Consider the following 18,837-nt stretch of genomic DNA (forward strand, 5'->3'; position numbering starts at 1 on the left):
GTCTTATATTCATAATAATTTTATTTTTACAATTACTTTGAAAAAAAAAACAAACAATCGCACATTTTGATTTCTGACAAATTACTATTAGTCAATTAATTTCTAATTAATAGTGCACATGTAAAGTGCACTTACAAATTTCTATAAACAATAATTATGTAAGAAAACAATGAAAGATAATTACTAATTTTATTTTTACAATTACTTTACAAAAATCTAAATCTAATAAACAATGCCACATTTTGATTTCTGACAAATTACTATTAGTCAATTATTTCTAATTACTAGTGTATACGTAAAATTTAGTTGTAATAAAATTATTCCTCGTGTAAATTCTGATTTTGATTAGATAATAGTAAATTTTATTTCTATTTCAATAGGAGAATTGCTTATCTCACCTACGTTTGTTTTGATTGAATGCTTAGACAGTTCCATATGATTCATACTATATTGAGTATTATGTATACATATAACAAATTTAATTTTAAATTAAATGTCGAGAATTAAAATATTTCTTATATTTGTTTATTTCATGAATTAGGAAGAAAAATATTTAATATTTCAATATTATTTATAATTATTTATCATTATTTTCAGAGAAAATCCTTGAGATATTTTAAATGATTTAAAAAAATCAATTGATTTCTATATTTTTGTTTATTAATTTGTTGTTTTTCAGTGATTCCACAAACTATGACTTATTAGACAAAACATTATTAAGTAGAGAATAAAATTTTGAATTAGTTGTTTAAAAGAATATAAAACATTATAAGTTATTAGAGTTTTTCAATTCAATATAAAAATACATAAAATTAGGAAAAAAGACAACATATTTGTGCTATTTATTTTATTTAAAAGTTAAGAATTTTAATATGATATATTCAGGTTATATATTTCTTTTATTAAGTATTATCTGAATTTATCAATAAGTTATAACAACTGAATTGAATAATTACCAATGATTTTTTGTTTGTATCAAAGAAAATCTGTGAAACCGACGGATGAAAACCGATACTCGAATAAAACTTAAACTGAAAACAACAACAGAAAAGTTACGTAAAACTTAACAATCAAATTTCCATTGAAGACAGGTACGTTACATGTATCGAAGAGGCTTACAAAACTTATTTGGAAAAAAATGAATAAATCTGCGTTCTGAAAGCTGATTAAAAGTGTGCCGATATTATTGGGACATTGTGGAAACTCTGGCGAAAGCCGGAAAACGTGTTCAGGACTTTCCGCTTTATTATGTATTATTAAATTAATTTTGAGAAGTTCCTGTTCGGATATTGATATGCTACGAATTCCCAATGAACTTTTTATAAAGTTCAGATAGCAGCGAGAAGAAGGAACGTGCATGCAAACTAAGTGATGTAAAAAAGGAAAACACAAATATTTATATGGAATATTCCATTTCAACCAAATAAAACTCAGATCTTAGAATAACAAAAACATGTATAATGCATAAGATTTATCTTGTTTTTATATGAATTTATAAATAGTGATATAGAAAATGCGGATAACATTACGGATTTGTTATTCTTTTATTTATTGTAAAAGGAACAAGTTCAAATTTATTTGTCAAATATAATGTTAAAATGATTTTGTTTACATAGTTATGCAATTCCTTATATAAAGTGACATCTTTTTGACATCTCTAATTTTAGTCTTATTTTTGTCTTCTATGCATAAATTGACATCCCGTTGACGTAGTATTTTTTTTTTGACAAAATTATTCATTTCCATATCAAAATTGACATAACTCTGACATATATCATTTTTACTGTATTTTTATAAATCGTTATTCATTTCCATATATAAAGTGACATCTTTTTGACATTTAAAAATGGAAATGTCAAAGAGATGTCATAATGACATAATTTTTATAATAAATATGTACTTGCATATAAATTGACATCTTTTTGACATCTCTAATTTTATGTCATTGGTACTTGTATATATAAATTGACATAAGATAATTATGTACATCCATATATACAGTGACATCTGTATTTGTAATGTCAGTTTTTCATAATTTTAGTCTTATTTTTGTTGTCATTGCTACTTACAAATGTTTAAATTGACATCTTTTGAAATTAATTTTATGATAACTTTTTTGATTAATAAACTAATTCAGGAAATATATTTTACCTGATCTTTTAGAGTAATTAATAAGTTTATTATGTGGTGCTCACTCCAGCCCGCTAATATGACGTCACCTACAAGCCCGGTACGGTGCGCCCCACTCCAGCCCGCAGCTGGTATTCCAATCTGTACCCGCTCTCTTCTCTTACTTCCGTCTTCGCTTCCGCTACTCTTGTGTCTTAATAACATGTAAGTTTCTCTGTACTATCACGTGTGTATTCCCTGTGTTGGCCCTCGGGCCTCGGACCTATTATACCGTAAGAAACCTTTGTAACATTTATATCTTATGTATCTTATATATCCTATGTATCACACTGTATTGTAACAAGCCATGATCTACTCTAATAAATATATATACGAGCATCTCCAAAATTATATAAATATATAAGTAATTGTAAATATTGAAGAAGAACGAAGAGAAATACAAATAATCAAGTAAACAAAGTTGTTTTTATTATAAAACAGTATAAAACGTTATTATTGTCTAAAGAATGCCTTCACTCTTTCAACAACAACATATTTCTTATCAAAAACATAAATCATTGAATTTGCTGTAAATAAAAAGATTAAAGAGATTTTTTTCTGACAAATAAATTATTAATTAATGATTTATTAGATTTGCTGAATGTCTGTCAAAATAAACATTAGTAAAATTAAATTACAAAATTGGAACGTAAATCTAATTGACCTTCAATTCTAATAAAAGTACGTTGGTAAATTTTAATAAATCAACTCCTACGGTCAATTTAGGATAAAGTTCACTTCGTTAACACACTGAAAATAAAAACTATGTGTAGACAAATGGACAAAATAATTTTTTAACTCTATACATAAAATTTGAGTTAATATAAGCAACTGAATTTTTTTTAATGTAACATTTTAATTAGATGATTTTTATGGGACTGTTTAGAAAAACAATATTTTATTACTTTTGGACTTTTTACACAGAAACAAAATTAAAATTGGAGTATTAATTAATATATAATTTATTATTTATAATTGAATCATTTTCAGTACTTAAATTATTAAATAAATAAAAGTAATATTGATTGCAAAATAAGTATAGAAAATTGTTGATTTCCTCTATTCTTCCAATGAGAACCACAGTCATTCGCTCCGTAAATTAAGTAACAAAGATGATGTGAGTCAGGATCATCTACGTCATCTTAAATATACAAAAAGTTTCTGTTATGTATAGTTAATAATCGGCGAAGATAATGCGTCCAACAACTTCTCTTTTCTAGTCCAATTGAAGAAAATTTATCAAAGTGTTTGGATTCGTTTATCAGCTCAGTTTGGCTCGTGCCGTCGTCGAACAATGTGGTTAAGACTTTTATTTCTCTGTGCAATTGCAGCAGCATCTTCAGATGTTGTCTTCAAGCCTTTGGATATCCAGGAATGCGTACCGAATGATCCAGATGCACCGACGTGCAACGAGTACCTATGTGAAATGGTGAATTCAGCTTTCGAAAAGAAGAAATTATGGGCTGTGAAAAGTGAGTGTTCGAACTTAGTACGATTGTAGTAGATTTGGAGTTACACTAAAGATTTTCTAGTTCAGATAGACATGATCATCATATTTGTTACACGAAAAAGCATAATTAACATAAATAATGTAGTGTGTACTCACCTGTAAAAAGTATTTATATACAGATTCTTATAACTAATAATGAAAAAAGTGTTTACCAACTTTTAAATAAAGCAATATGGTATGATCGTTACAATTAATTGAAGCTAATTAAGATTTTATTTTTAAATCTATATTTATATTGAATTTCACATACATATATTAAATTGAAAATAATTTAATTAAAATTTTAATTATTACAACTTTCTTGTCCATAAATTATTTTGGAATTCATTCTCCAATTTCTGATTTTTTTCGATAATTTGTGAAAAAGGTTATACTTTTTATTATTAAAAAAATGTTTTAATCAATAGTTTAATTAATCAAATGAATTCAAGAAAATAATAATTGAAATATTTGATTATTAATAAAAAAAATAAAAGCGAGTATTTTCATATATTTTGTCTTTCATTATTATGTACCTAATAGTATTCACTCTTTTATAAGTGATGAAAAAATATTTGCGGAAAAGTTCTACAAATATTTGAGATGTATCATCGTCGATACTTTCAGCAAAGTTACGTTTCCTTTTCGAATTGGCTTTATTCGAATTTAGGGTTGTTTGATCCCTTTGCTGGATTTCTATACCCAATAATCCGTAACTTTTATCGATGAATGATTCGTAAATATTAAATAGATTTATATTTTTTTTTATATACGTACTTTTTTTACTTTTATGCCTTCATCACCTAGAAATGCCTATAATTTGAGTATATTATTACTAGTATTAGTAATTACAGATAAATTTAGTCTAAATAATTTATAAAAAATATTTACATTTCATTCAACATATTTTTACGATAATTTATTATAATCTTACTATTTAATTGTAAATAAACTTGTAGTGAAATTATTCTTTTTTCATTCCATAAAATTAATTTGTTTTTATTCTTAACAAAGTGGTGGACTCATGGTCAAAACTGCCATCAGGAATTATAGAAGGAAACATGCAGGACTACGGATCTTTCGACGAGTGTTTAAGAATCGTTGGCAAGAGCAAAAACCTTGGTCTAATCCACGGAAAATACTGTCTTGGCGACGTCAAAATTAAAGTAATCAATCTTATATTTCAGCGAATAAATTGAACATTCTCGATATTTTCATTTTAAGGAGTTTCCTGTACGATTCGGAATTTGCGTTCCAGACAAATGCAACAGCTCTGATCTAAGCGAATTCATGATGAACAACATTGAAGACGTAGAAAATTCAACTTTTACAAAAGAATATTGCCAAACGAAAGACTCAGCGCCAGAATATACAGCCGGAGATATCATTGTTATGTAAACAAACAAACAAAACTTAAACTAACAATAACAAAAATACTAATAATTTTATTAATTTTAGATTATTCTTTTCAGTTATACTTTTAATAGTTTTATTCTCCACTTTGTATGATTTGTTCTTGGATTACACGGATTTACGTAAATAACAAATTTTTATAATTCTTGTAATTATTTTTCTCTATTTTTAGTACCTTACTCAGATTTCCTATTGGCGTACTCGCTTTGGACGAATGGTAGAAAACTGTTCTCAATAACAGAAAATAGGAATGATCATTTGAACTGTTTAAATGGTATTAGATCTTTGACTATGATGTGGATTCTATTGGCACACGGTTATAACACTAAGCTTCTTGGCGGTATTACTAATACGAAAGACGTGGATGAGGTACTAACATTTTTGAAACGATTGTGATAATTTTAAAAATTCGTTTTTAGTGGTACAAAAACTATTCAAGTATGACCATTCTCGGTTCAACTGTTGCTGTCGATACTTTCTTCCTTCTTGGTGGAATTGTTCTGGTTTACGTTTATATGAAGTCCAAAATGAAAGGAAACGTTTATCAATCAACTTTATCAATGTACATTCATAGATACGTTAGGTAATTAATCTGTAATTCATTTATTAATTAAGTATGTATTTGTTTCTATATTTTTATATATTTGTTAGGTTAACACCAGCAGTGGCTGCTTTAATACTCATTCATGTTACCTTAATAAAACATATGGGCAGTGGTCCTGTTTGGCCAAAAAGTTATCCTTTTATGATGAAATTCTGCAAGGAATATTGGTGGTCACTTTTACTTTATGTACAAAATTACGTAAATCCACAGTCAGAGGTGAGTACAGTTTATTTTAAAAGTATTAATTATTATTCATTTCTAATTGGTTTTCTAATATTTTTTTTGTAAAATTAGTACCTATATGGAGTAAGATGACAAATATATAAATTGGGTTGTCACGAAAGTTCGTGTCGATTTTTCACGGACATAAAAATTCACATCTTTATGTATACACCATTCGAACTATGCACCTTTTTCATCTATCAACTTAAACATTATATAAAGTTATAAAATTTTTTGTCCAAAAACTTCTCAAGGTGAATGGTTTATGTCAACTAAAATTCGGAAAGTGCAAACATATTTTCGTGATTTTTGTCAACAATATTTTGCAAAACTCATATATTGTATTCTTCAAAAAACACTGAATGGTAGTTTTTGATATTGTTAACATTTTTTCTAATTCACGTGTCGTGTAGTGTGGGTTATTCTCTATTTATGTCATGATTTCATCACTATAACTTGCAGACCTTTAAAGCTGAAATCACCAGTTTTAAACTTATAGTTTTCTACAGTACATTTAGCTAAAGAAACTTCTTAGTAAGCAGAATATATATATATAAGTTATAGTTTTAGTCGTATTTTTGGCTTTCCAGTAATACAAAAGTATCAAAGTCTAAAATACACTTTGTTTTCTTTCATTTTTCAAGGAGTTCTAAACTGGCTCAAATCATCTGTACCTAAATCAAACTTTTTTCTAAAGGCGATAGAAATGTAGGGTTTTTAATCATAATTTATATACAAAATTTATATAATTTTCATTGTTTTTAATAATTTTGATAAATTTAGTCATCAGAAATGGTATTTAGGGAAATTTGAAATTAAACTTTCCGGACAACCCTATACAATTAATAATATGGGCATGATTATCACTAATCTTGTAAATACTAACTATGTATATATTTTTTAGTAATTACATTGATTTTTTGTGCAATTACTTTTGTATAAATATATTAAAATATTGATTAATTAATGCATTTTGAAATAATTTTTCTGTTTATTTACCTAGTGCATTGGACAAACTTGGTACCTATGCGTAGACATGCAACTCTTCATATTATCCCCAATAATTCTCATACCATTGAAAAAGTACCCCAAGTACGCATTAAGCGGATTAATTTTGCTTACATCCGTAAGCATGGGTGGAATCTTTTACACCGCCTGTTACTACAATCTCAGAGGTATTGAGAGAAAAGGGTAAGATCTTAAACATAATCCAAATGCATTGAAATCAATATAAAAATTGCAGACCACCAGAAAGCATTACCAAATATTACGTAACCACTCACACGAGAGCTCCACCTTACTTGATAGGAATGATCGTTGGATACTTCATATACCTTCGCAAATGTTCGGGAAACAACTTCAAGATCAACAAGGTCTGAAAACCAAATATATAATTTTACATTAATTATCAATTGACCAAAGTAAAATCAATATATTTTGTAGAAATTAAATATGGTTTTATGGATAGCCTCGCTCATTGTACTCTTCACGTGCACTTTCGCAGGAAAGGATTTGCTGAACACTGTGGAATATCAGAAATATACACATGTAATCTACCTAACTTTTTTGAGACCATCCTGGGCTGTAGCCCTTTCATGGGTGATCTTTGCTTGTGTAACTGATAATGGAGGTAAGTGAAAATTAAGTTATGGAAATACGCTGATGGAATTACAGATTAATTTACAGGTCTTATTAATAAGTTTTTATCCATGTCGATCTTCCAAGTTCTCAGTAGATTAACTTATGGCATGTTCTTAATCCATTACTCGCAACTTTCAGTATGTGAGTTAAACCAACGTATTAGACCATGGTTTTCAGACGGTTCACTTGTAAGTCTGATAATCAAATTTTTAATCTATTGTATTTTCTTATACTTTCCTTTTCAGCTGTTAGAATTTTGGTATAACTTTGCCATCACCTTCCTCTTAGCAGTTGCCCTATGCTTGACCTTCGAATCTCCTATCATAATTCTAGAAAAATGCATCCGAAATAGACGTAAGTATTTTTAGCATATATTATTTATTTTGCTACTAATAGATTTTTTTCATAAAATACAATAATTTTCTAATTATATTTACATTTACTTACAAACGTTAAATCAAGTAAAACAATATATGTTTTATAAGAAAGTTATATATTTGTTTTATATTTATGATTAAATTTGGTGAAAGTTTTCTTTTGATCTTCGAATTTAATATTAATTTGATTCTTTTTTCTTTATTTTTTTTCTTTGTAAACGTATTTATTATTTAGTTTCAGAAATAAATGTAAATCATGTGAAATAAAGTAAAAAGTTTTAAAGTCAATGTTTCAATTTTTTGTATCATCATTTTACAATTATTGTTCATTATATGTTAAAGTGAAATTGATTGACATTTACTAAACAATTTTGGCATTTTCACATTGAAATTAACGTTTGACATATATATGTTACTTGTAATGTACAGTGTGGGTGCAGCTTTATATTATCAATATATAAATGTTGTAGAAATTGAATTAACATTATTACACAATTATTGCATTAGTTTCAGGAAATTATCAACCGGATGGTAACAGTATGAAAGAAACAATAAACATAGTTATCCCAAGGATAATTCCGGTTCCGCCCGTGGATTCCCCATACACGGAACCACTGAAGTAGAATATACCTCAATTAGAATTGTACGATGTCGAATGAATATTTAATGCAACGCAGCACAACCGAACGCCGATCGGATTGGTGACCCATCTCCATATGTACAATACGCATTCGTAGTATACAAGAACTGAATAACAAGGTTTCCTTCGACCACTCTGTCTTTTAGTTTTATTGCAGTTCTCCCCTTCATCTCACATTTTTTTTCCTTTAGCGGTATAAAATCCGGAAATTATTAAAGGTGGACCCGCATAAATCTCCAATTTGTCACATTGGTAAGATGAAATATGCGAAGAGATTTGCGAAAATGATCCCTTAATCTACTCCCATCCATGTGCATGTTCAATTGTTAACGGCATGGACAGACTTATTTTTCCGTGTCCCGTATCCAACCCTATAAATTACACTTTTATTGTCTTCAGAGCTGTTCCTCATTTTAAATGCACGTGATATAGTAGGGAAGTCCCTTTTGAGTTTATTTTCTTTGCAACTTTGCAATCTCATTAAAATAGAGAGACGATTGTTTCTATCCAATTAAATTCTATTACAATATTGTCCAATAGATGGCGCACAACTAATTAAACTTATAGGATCATAAATTGATGTAAACAACAATTAAATTAAACTCAAAATAGAAAATAAAACCTAATAACTTGTCAACTATCAATTTTGAAAGTAAAAACTGTTATTTTTACTTTATTTGTTTTGATTTGACATTTATAATTTAATATATCGCAAGTATTTGTCCAAGTAACATGTCAACTATTAATTTTGACAGTAGAAACTATTATGTTTACTTAATTTATTTTATTTTACAAATATTTAATCTAGAAAATATAATACAAGTATTTGTCCAAGTAACTTGTCAAGTATAGGTTTTATATTAGAATTTTGTACATCTTACAAATTTTTTACTTTGTTCAATATTTAATGTAGCATAGAGATCACAAGTACTTATCCAAGTAATTTAACAAGTATTAATTTTCCTAGAAGAAACTAATTTAACTTTATATTTTGATATAAAATATAAATCACAAGTACTTGTGCAAGTCACTTGTCAAGTATATTTTTTTCTTATTACAAATTTGATTAATTTATATATATACTTTTTAATCTAGTATACATATCACAAGTACTTATACAAGAAACTTGACAAATATCAACTTTTATAATAAAAACTGCTTTTCTTTTGATTTTTAGATAAACAAATATTTTATTACCTTTGTATCATAAAACGCACCTATTAACATGGAAGAAATCTACTTATAATAAATTGATTAACTAAAAAATAATTTATTGATCGTTTTCACTGCATAAATCAGGGTTTCCCAAACTATGTTCTGCGGAATACTGGTGTAGAAAGTTCCGTAAAAACTTGTAAAATATATAATAAATGTTTCTTTTTCATATTTTAAATGAAAAGTTTGGGAAACTTTTAAATAAAAATAATATTTGTTGTAACAATTATATAATTACATGAATCACACTGTAGTTCGGTTATTGCCCTTTTTATTGTGAATTGTTACAAATTGTATACATTTATTCATATTAAACAATTAAAGTATTTTTTATTTATTTATTTCATTATATAAACGAAAAAAAAAACAAATAAATGTATTTAGGTCGAAATTTCGAGTCTCGGAAATTCTTTATTTCCTCCATTCCAAAGAGTTAGTTAATTGTGTCTTTGAAACGGAAGAGGACCACTGTAATTCTAGTAAATCAAGTAACAAAGATGATGTGAGTCACGATCAACTACGTCATCGTATACAGTATATACAGATACATTTTTTAGGCATAGTTAATAATCGGCGATGATAGTGCATGCAACAACAACGGACGAAAAACTAGTAAATGATAACGATAATCTATTTTTTTTTTCGTAATATGATATAACGAGTCCCAATTGAATAAAATTTATCAAACTGATTGGATCCGTTTATCGGCTCAGTTTGGCTTGTGCCGCCGTCGAATAATGTGGTTAAGACTTTTGTTTCTCTGTGCGACTGCTGCAGCATCCTTAGATGTTGTCTTCAAACCTTTGGCAATGCAGGAATGCGTAGCGAAGGATCCGAATGCACCGACGTGCAACGAGTACCTCTGCGAGATGGTGTATTCAGCATTCGAAAAGAACAGATTATGGGCTGTGAAAAGTGAGTGTTCGAACATTATTAGTTTGTTATTTGTACAGTACTTTTGTAGTATTTCGAGATACACTCTAGATTTGCTAGTTTAGATAGACATAATCAATACATTTTTTTTTATTATATTTTAATGTAAACATAATTGTTACACAACGAATCACACAACCTTTACAAAGCATATATTTAATAAATAAGAAATCGTGTTTACCCACCTTTATTTGAAACAAAATATTTTAACATTTAAATTCAAAATAATTGATTTTTTATTATTATAGTTTTTTTTTAACAACAACAAAAAATTTCCCTTTGGCCCAAATTTTTGTCAATAAATATGTTTAAATTACACAAAACTAGAATAATATAAAATATAACACTTTATAAACATAATAATAGAGCATTGCACAATGATGCGTACATATTACAACATAATTGACAAGTGTGTACTCACCTTTACAATGTAAACATTTTATAAATAAGTAATCATGTTTACGTACCTCTATTTAAAACATAATAATTTAACATTCAAATTCAAAATAATTGATTTACATCATTATTTAACTTTTTTATCTACGACAAAATTGTTCCCAAATTTTCGCCAATAAATATGTTTAAATTACACAAAATTACAATAATATACTTTATAAACATAATAGTAAAACATTACGACATAATTTACAAAGTTTGTTTTGTGTATACATAATTGTTACACTATGACGCATTCACATTACAATATAAATGACAAGTGTCACGTGGTGACAATACATATATTTTATAAATAAGTAATAGTGTTTACCCACCTTTATTTAAAACTACATATTTTAATATTTAAATACAAAATAATTTATTTTTATTATTCTTATAGCCTTTTTAGCAACAAAAAATGGTTTCCTTTGGCCCAAATTATTGCCAATAAATATGTTAAAATTATAGAAAATTCAATAATTAACTTTATAAACATAATAATAAAATATTACACAATGATGTGTATATATTACTACATAATTTACAAAGTTTGTGTTGTGTATACATAATTGTTACACAATGAAGCATACCCATAACGACATAATTGACAAGTGTCACGTTATGTGTACTTACCTTTACAATGCATATATTAGATATAATTATTCGTGTTTGCCCATCTTTATTTAAAAGCAAATATTTTCGGATTTAAATTGATAATAATTGATTTTTTATCATTATTATACCTTTTTCTATCAACAAAAAATTGTTTATTTTATCCCAAATTGTCACCAATAAATATGTTTAAATTATACAAAATTACAATAATATACTTTGTAAACATAATAATAATAAAACATTACACAATGATGCGTACACATTACAACTTAATTTATAAAGTTTGTATTGTGTATACATAATTGATACACAATGAAGCATACACATAACGACATAATTGACAAATGTCACGTAGTGTGTACTCACATTTTATAAATAAGAAATCGTGTTAACCCACCTTTATTTTAAACAAAATATTTTCAGATTTAAATTAATTATTTATCATTATTATAGCTTTTCTATCAACAAAAAATTGTTGTATTTGTTTAAATTTCATGTTTAAATTTCACAAAACTACAATAATATAAAAATATTATACTTTATAAACATAGTAATAAAACATTACACAATGATTCTTACATATAGCGACATAATTTAGAAACTTTGTGTTGTGTATACACACTTTTACAATGTATTTATATTCAGAACCGAAATTTATAAATAAAAATATTGTAATTAAAGTCATAATATAATTACTTTATATATAATATATGAGTAATACGTGATAACTATTAAGTAAAATGTAGTTTCATGCATGAACTTGAGTTTAAGAAATCACAATAATTTTAAATTACTTTTTTGTAACATAATCAATTACAAAAACGACAACAGAATCAAAAGCATTTGAGTATTTTCATATATTTTGCCTCCATTATTATGTAACTTTCATATAAGTGATGAAACAATATTTGCGGAAAAGTTCTACAAATATTTGAGAAATCAACACTTTTTAGTAAAGTTTCCTTTTTGAAATGGCTTATTTGATCTCTTTGCTAGATTAATATACCCAATAATCCATAACTTTAATCGATGAATGATTCGATTTTTTTTTTCATATATTACAAAGTAATTACCTATTTTCTTATAGAAATCAAACATTATAGTTATTAAACTTTATTCAATAATATATTTTCCATTTTGATCAATGACCTTTTGACATCTTTCCGTTCCACGCTCATAGAAATTTCCATGAGGAATCCCCATATCAAGTTTTTTTAACGAATCCCATATGTTTTATAGAATTTTCAATTTTTGTGTATGATCATTTAACCGTTCTGCCATCTATCGGAATTTGACGATCCGAATTAATTATGGCCTTGATTTGATCGTAATCAACTTCCAGTTAATCTTTGAGTGAAAAATCACCAGAACGAAATTTATAAAACTAATTCCGTCTTTCTTTTAGAGCTTCATCACCATACACAAAGCTTAACATTTTAACAGCTTGTGTTGCGTTCTTTCCTTTTCAGAAATAATAAAGTTAAATATAACGAAAAGCGTACTGTTCTCAATGTTAAAATTAAAAGTCATTCAAAAGAAACACAAAAGTTTTTGTTTTCATTTATTCGTTAATCACTATAGAAAAGCCTTAAATTTTACGGTATTATTAGATTTTTACTATTTTCGTAAATAATTAAATATAAAATCAATTTAATCTAAATTATTTGTAATAAAATACTTGCATTTTTTCAATATTTCAATTCCTCATATAAATCAATGAGTTTTTGTTTATTTTTACGATAAACACTTTAAAAAAGCATTAAATATTACTTTGTTAGTAGTTTTACTACTTTCAAAAGTAATTAAATTTAAGATAAATAATTAATTAATTAAATAAAGGTATTTTATCAATAGTTCATTATTTTTTTGCAATCAATATTGCAACAAAAAAAATATACTTTATTTTATAAAATTTCAATATTTCATCAATCAAAATTATTGTTCTTTCCTTTCATCATATTAATTTTATTCTTTCTTTTTAACAAAGTGGTGGACGCTTGGTCCAAACTACCTCCAGGAATTATAGAAGGGAACATGCAGGATTTAGGATCTTACGACGAGTGTTTAGGAATTGGTGCGAACAACTCAAACCTCGGTCTGATCTATGGAAAATACTGTCTCGGCGACGTCAAACTTAAAGTAATCAGTCTTATATTTCAAACAAAGAATTAAAAGTTTAACATTCATGTTTTTTTAAGGGATTTCCAGTACGATTCGCAATTTGCGTTCCAGACAAATGCACCACCTCTGATCTCAACGAATTCATCAAGAACAACATTGAAGACATAGAAAATCCGGCTTTCACCGATGAATATTGCCAAACGAAAGACGGAGCGCCAGAATACACGGCTGGAGACATCACTGTTATGTAAACAAAAATATATAAACTAACAATTTTTTTTTTAATAATAATTGATTAATTTCAGAGTGTTTTTCGTCGTTATACTTTTTATAGCTTTATGCTCCACTTTTTACGACATGTTCTTGGATTATACCGATTTACGTAAGTGCCAATAATCAATTGATTATTACGTAATTATATATTTTTTTTGTATTCTCAGTACCTTATTCAGAATTCCTACTGACGTTTTCACTTTGGACGAATGGTAGAAAACTGTTCACGATTACAGGAAACAGAAATGATCATCTGAGCTGTTTGAATGGTATTAGAACTTTGAGCATGATGTGGGTTATATTGGGACACGGTTATAACACTAAGCTTCTCGGTGGTATTACTAATATGAGATACGTTGATTCGGTAATAAAATTTTGCATTTTTATTTTGGGAATTTTTGTGATCATTTTTAAAATTTTAAATTTCGTTTTCAGTGGTTCAAACTCACTTCAAGTATGATGATTGTCGGAGCTACTGTAGCTGTCGATACTTTCTTCCTTCTCAGTGGAATTGTTCTTGTTTACGTCTATATGCGAACCAAAATTCAAGGAAACGTTTTTCTATCAACTTTATCAATGTACATCCACAGATATGTCAGGTAATTATTGTTAATTAATTATGACTTTAAAAAATTACACTAATTTAGTATGAAAGAAAAATATATTACATACAAAATACAATAGATTATTTACTATTTTATGCATTTATATAATATAATTAAATTACTTGAATTAATGCAAATAGAAACAATAATTTTGTTTAGAAATTACTGACAAAAATTGTATATTAATTGTATGTAATTATATATCTTTTCTTTTAGATTAACTCCAGCATTAGCTGCTTTATTACTCATTCATGTGACGTTATTAAAACACATGGGAAATGGTCCTTTTTGGCCAAGAAGTTATCCTTACATGATCCAATTCTGCAACGAATATTGGTGGTCAGTTTTACTTTATGTACAAAATTACGTAAATTCAGATAGAGAGGTGAGTTCAGATTATTTTTAATAACATTTAATTGTGTATTTTATAAAATTTTGTAATTCCAATTATTTTACTGCTTTTTTAATTATTACTGATATTTTTTTCTTAAAATTCTTCTCACAATTTTGTATATAAAAAAATAAATTAATTTTTTATTTACTCTTTTCTAAATTAATTTTTACTAATTATATTGATATTTTTTTGTATGCATTAATTTTCATTAATTTCTAATTGTATTCTTTTTTCTTATGAAATTTTTTGACAAATTATTTTTGAATTTTTATTACTAAACTTACTTTTAATAATTTTTTTGTGAATTTAATTATTTTGTTTTTTGTTGTTGTATAATTAGCAACAATAATGAAATCGCTAACAAATTACTATAATATGTATTATTTTCTATTTATTCATTTAGTGTATTGGACAAAGTTGGTACCTATCTGTAGACATGCAACTCTTCATATTATCCCCAATAATACTCATACCATTGAAAAAATTCCCCAAATACGTATTGAGCGGATTGGTTTTGCTGACAGCCATAAGCATGGGTGGAACCTTCTACATCGCCTGTTACTACAATCTCAGAGGCCTTGAACAGATAGGGTAAGATCTGAAACATAATCCAAATACATTAACTTCAATGCAACAATTGCAGAAACATGAATACCCTCACCAAGTATTACGTAACCACTCACACGAGGGCTCCACCGTATCTGATAGGAATGATCGTCGGTTACTTCATATACCTTTGCAAACGTCCTGGCGGCAACTTCAAGATCAATAAGGTGTGAAAAACGCAATATCTAATCTTACATATGTTTACTTTAATTTATCATATGATCAAAGTAAAACTTCTATTATTTTGTAGATATTAAATGTGGTTTTATGGTTAGCTTCGCTCACAGTACTCTTCGCGTGCACATTCGCAGGAACGGATTTGCTGAACGCTGAGGACTATCAGAAGTATCTACATGCTTCTTACCTAACTTTTGTGAGACCCTCTTGGGCTGTAGCCCTTTCGTGGGTAGTCTTCTCTTGTGTAACTGATAATGGAGGTACAAATGAAAATTTAAGTTTTCATAACCCTGATTAATTACCGATTTTATTTATAGGTCTTATTAATAAGTTCTTGTCCATGCCGATCTTCCAAGTTATGAGTAGATTAACTTATAGCATGTACTTAATCCATTACACTTTACTTTCGATATTTGTGTTATCCCAACGTACTGCAATCAGGTTTTCAGATGGTGCACTTGTAAGTCTGATAATCAAATTTTAATTTATTTCTATATTGAATTTAAACATTTTCATTTGTCCTAATTTGAATCAAAAATGTAAGTTTTAAACTTCTTTGCAATTATTTTTTTTATACTTTTCAGATGTTGGAATTTTGGTCTAACTTTGCTATCACCTTCTTCTTAGCAGTTGCCCTAAGTTTGACCTTCGAATCTCCCATTATAGTTCTAGAAAAATGCATCCGAAATAGACGTAAGTATTTAGCTTGTATCATTTATTTCATTACTAATAGATTCACTTTTACTTACTTAAAAATTTTAAACCAATTAAAAAAAATATGTTCAAATGGTCAAACTTCTACTCTGTTCATTTAAATGTGTTACTTTTATCTATTAAGGTAAGATAATTATTAAGAAATAATTGAGTATAAAGTAAAATCAATCAGTAATTGGGTTTGGTAATTATGAAAATGAAGTCGATTTGTATTCCTTGACTAGAAGAGGAAAGTTTAGGGTCCGAGAGTTCGATTACGAAACTTTAGATGAAGTTCGTAAGTCTCCTCTACTGTTGTTGTTGTTCGTGCTGTTGCTTGAAGACAACCGGAAGTTCCTACTTTGCTTTGTTTTCCTAAATATAATTGGATATATTGGAAGAAAGTGAGGGTGAAGTTTCTTAAAGCTCATTCAATAAAATGCATGAATAAATAACATTGCATAATCAATAATTTTAACTCAATTTTGTTTACATTTTTAGAAACTTTCTTATTTTGTTAGTTTTGCTATAATGGAAGTGTACACACTATGACATAATTATTTGCCAAACCACTATGAAGATATTATTGACATTTACTGAACAATTTCACGTTTGACAGATATGTTACTTTGAAATACACTATGACGTAAAATATGACATAACTAAATGACAGATGACTATGAAGTTTATTGAAATTTACTGAATATTTTTGACATTTTGACATTGACGTTTGATAGATATTCAAGTTGTTTGTAATGTAGAGTATGGAGGCAACTTTATATTATCATTATATTTAATGAAAAAAATTACATGTATGAATTTAGTTTCAGGAAATTATCCATCGGAGAATAATAGTATAACGGAAACAATAAACATAGTTATACCAAGGATAAATCCAGCTCCGCCCGTGGATTCCCCGTACACGGAACCACTGAAGTAAATTAAACCACAATTAGAATCGTACGATGTCGAATGAATATTTTATGCAACACCACCGCCGGACGCAGAGCGGATTGGTGACCCATCTCCATATGTACAAAACGCATTCGTAGTATGCAAGAATTGAATAAAAAGGTTTCCTTCGACCACTTTGCGTTCTACATTTATTGCACCGGATCTTCTTTCCTTCACCCATTCACTCCCATATCTTCCTTTTTTTTTTCGCTTCCTTTTCCGGTATAAAATCCGGAAATTATTAAGGGGGGACTCGCATAAATCTCCGGCGGTGACAAATTGGTAAGATGAAAAATGGGAAAGAGATTTGAGGAAATGATTTTTATGGAAATCCCCTGACCCACTCTTATGCATGTGCAAGTTCAATTGTTAACGACTTGTCCCTCCGTGTCCCGAGGGAGTTCCTTGAAACGACGAGTTTCTCTCTTTCTTTCTTTGGTCTCAACCCTTTAATTTACACTTTTGTTGTTCTTTATTTTAATTGCACGTTCGTTCTGCGAATGACATAATAGGTCAACAGGAAGTCCTCTTTGAGTTTATTCTCTTTGCAGCTTTGCAATGTCATTAAAATAGCGAGGCAATTGTTTCTGTCAAATTGGAATGTCAAAGCACTTTACAACTTTGTCCAATAGATAGCGCACGTTAATTAAAAATACAGGACTATAACGTAATGTAACCCCTTTATCAATCTGATATGAAAGGTCGTTGGTTCGATTCGAAAAACCAACAACCGAAGTGGTTCAGAAAGTTTAGGCTCAAATTGAATAAAATATCGAATAAAAATATCGAAAATAAAAATCGAACGTATACTCGAAAACGAACTCAAACTGAAGCCTTACATGTTCCAAAAAGGATAAGATCTCAACGATGTTTAAAAAAAAGAACTAGGCTCAATACGAAGTAGCTGTTACGCTTGTACGAACGTGGCCAATTGCCAAATATTGTTTTGTCTGATTAGAAAAAATTGCCAATTGAGAAATTTGTAAACAAACAAAATGATCGAATTTGCTTAGAAGAAATGTCAAACAAAAATTTAGACATTGGAATGGCCACAAGAAGTCAAGTTCCACTGTTTGTGGTAGTTTGGGAGGCTGTGACGGTCGATAGTCGCTCTCCGTTGATGTTTTTGGACCGTAGTGTCAAAATTAATGCTAATGTCTATCACAAATAAGTTGTGGAAGTTGTTCTGAAACCGTGGGTAACCAAACATTTCAATCAGAAAGAGTGGACGTTTCAAGAAGATTCTGCACCATCACACAAA

The 18,837-nt window shown here is 28.0% G+C and overlaps 1 protein-coding gene across 1 annotated transcript; it reads left to right on the top strand.

The window, feature by feature from the left end:
- Positions 1–3,410: 3,410 nt before the first annotated feature.
- Positions 3,411–17,686, top strand: LOC108566646. Its single transcript, XM_017926637.1, has 27 exons — positions 3,411–3,641; positions 4,673–4,824; positions 4,883–5,052; positions 5,117–5,193; positions 5,244–5,440; positions 5,491–5,654; positions 5,723–5,891; positions 6,901–7,088; positions 7,141–7,270; positions 7,341–7,527; positions 7,584–7,726; positions 7,784–7,892; positions 8,423–8,534; positions 8,774–8,807; positions 10,433–10,685; positions 13,741–13,892; positions 13,952–14,121; positions 14,180–14,256; positions 14,315–14,511; positions 14,583–14,746; positions 14,969–15,137; positions 15,550–15,737; positions 15,790–15,919; positions 16,003–16,189; positions 16,247–16,389; positions 16,514–16,622; positions 17,447–17,686. The coding sequence occupies exons 1-27, from the start codon at positions 3,464–3,466 to the stop codon at positions 17,560–17,562; spliced, it is 4,065 nt and encodes a 1,354-aa protein (XP_017782126.1). The 5' UTR covers positions 3,411–3,463; the 3' UTR covers positions 17,563–17,686.
- Positions 17,687–18,837: the final 1,151 nt, after the last annotated feature.

The sequence above is a fragment of the Nicrophorus vespilloides genome, unplaced genomic scaffold (assembly GCF_001412225.1).
Source record: "Nicrophorus vespilloides isolate i.1.1-1 unplaced genomic scaffold, Nicve_v1.0, whole genome shotgun sequence".
Classification (NCBI taxonomy): Eukaryota; Metazoa; Arthropoda; class Insecta; order Coleoptera; family Silphidae; genus Nicrophorus; species Nicrophorus vespilloides.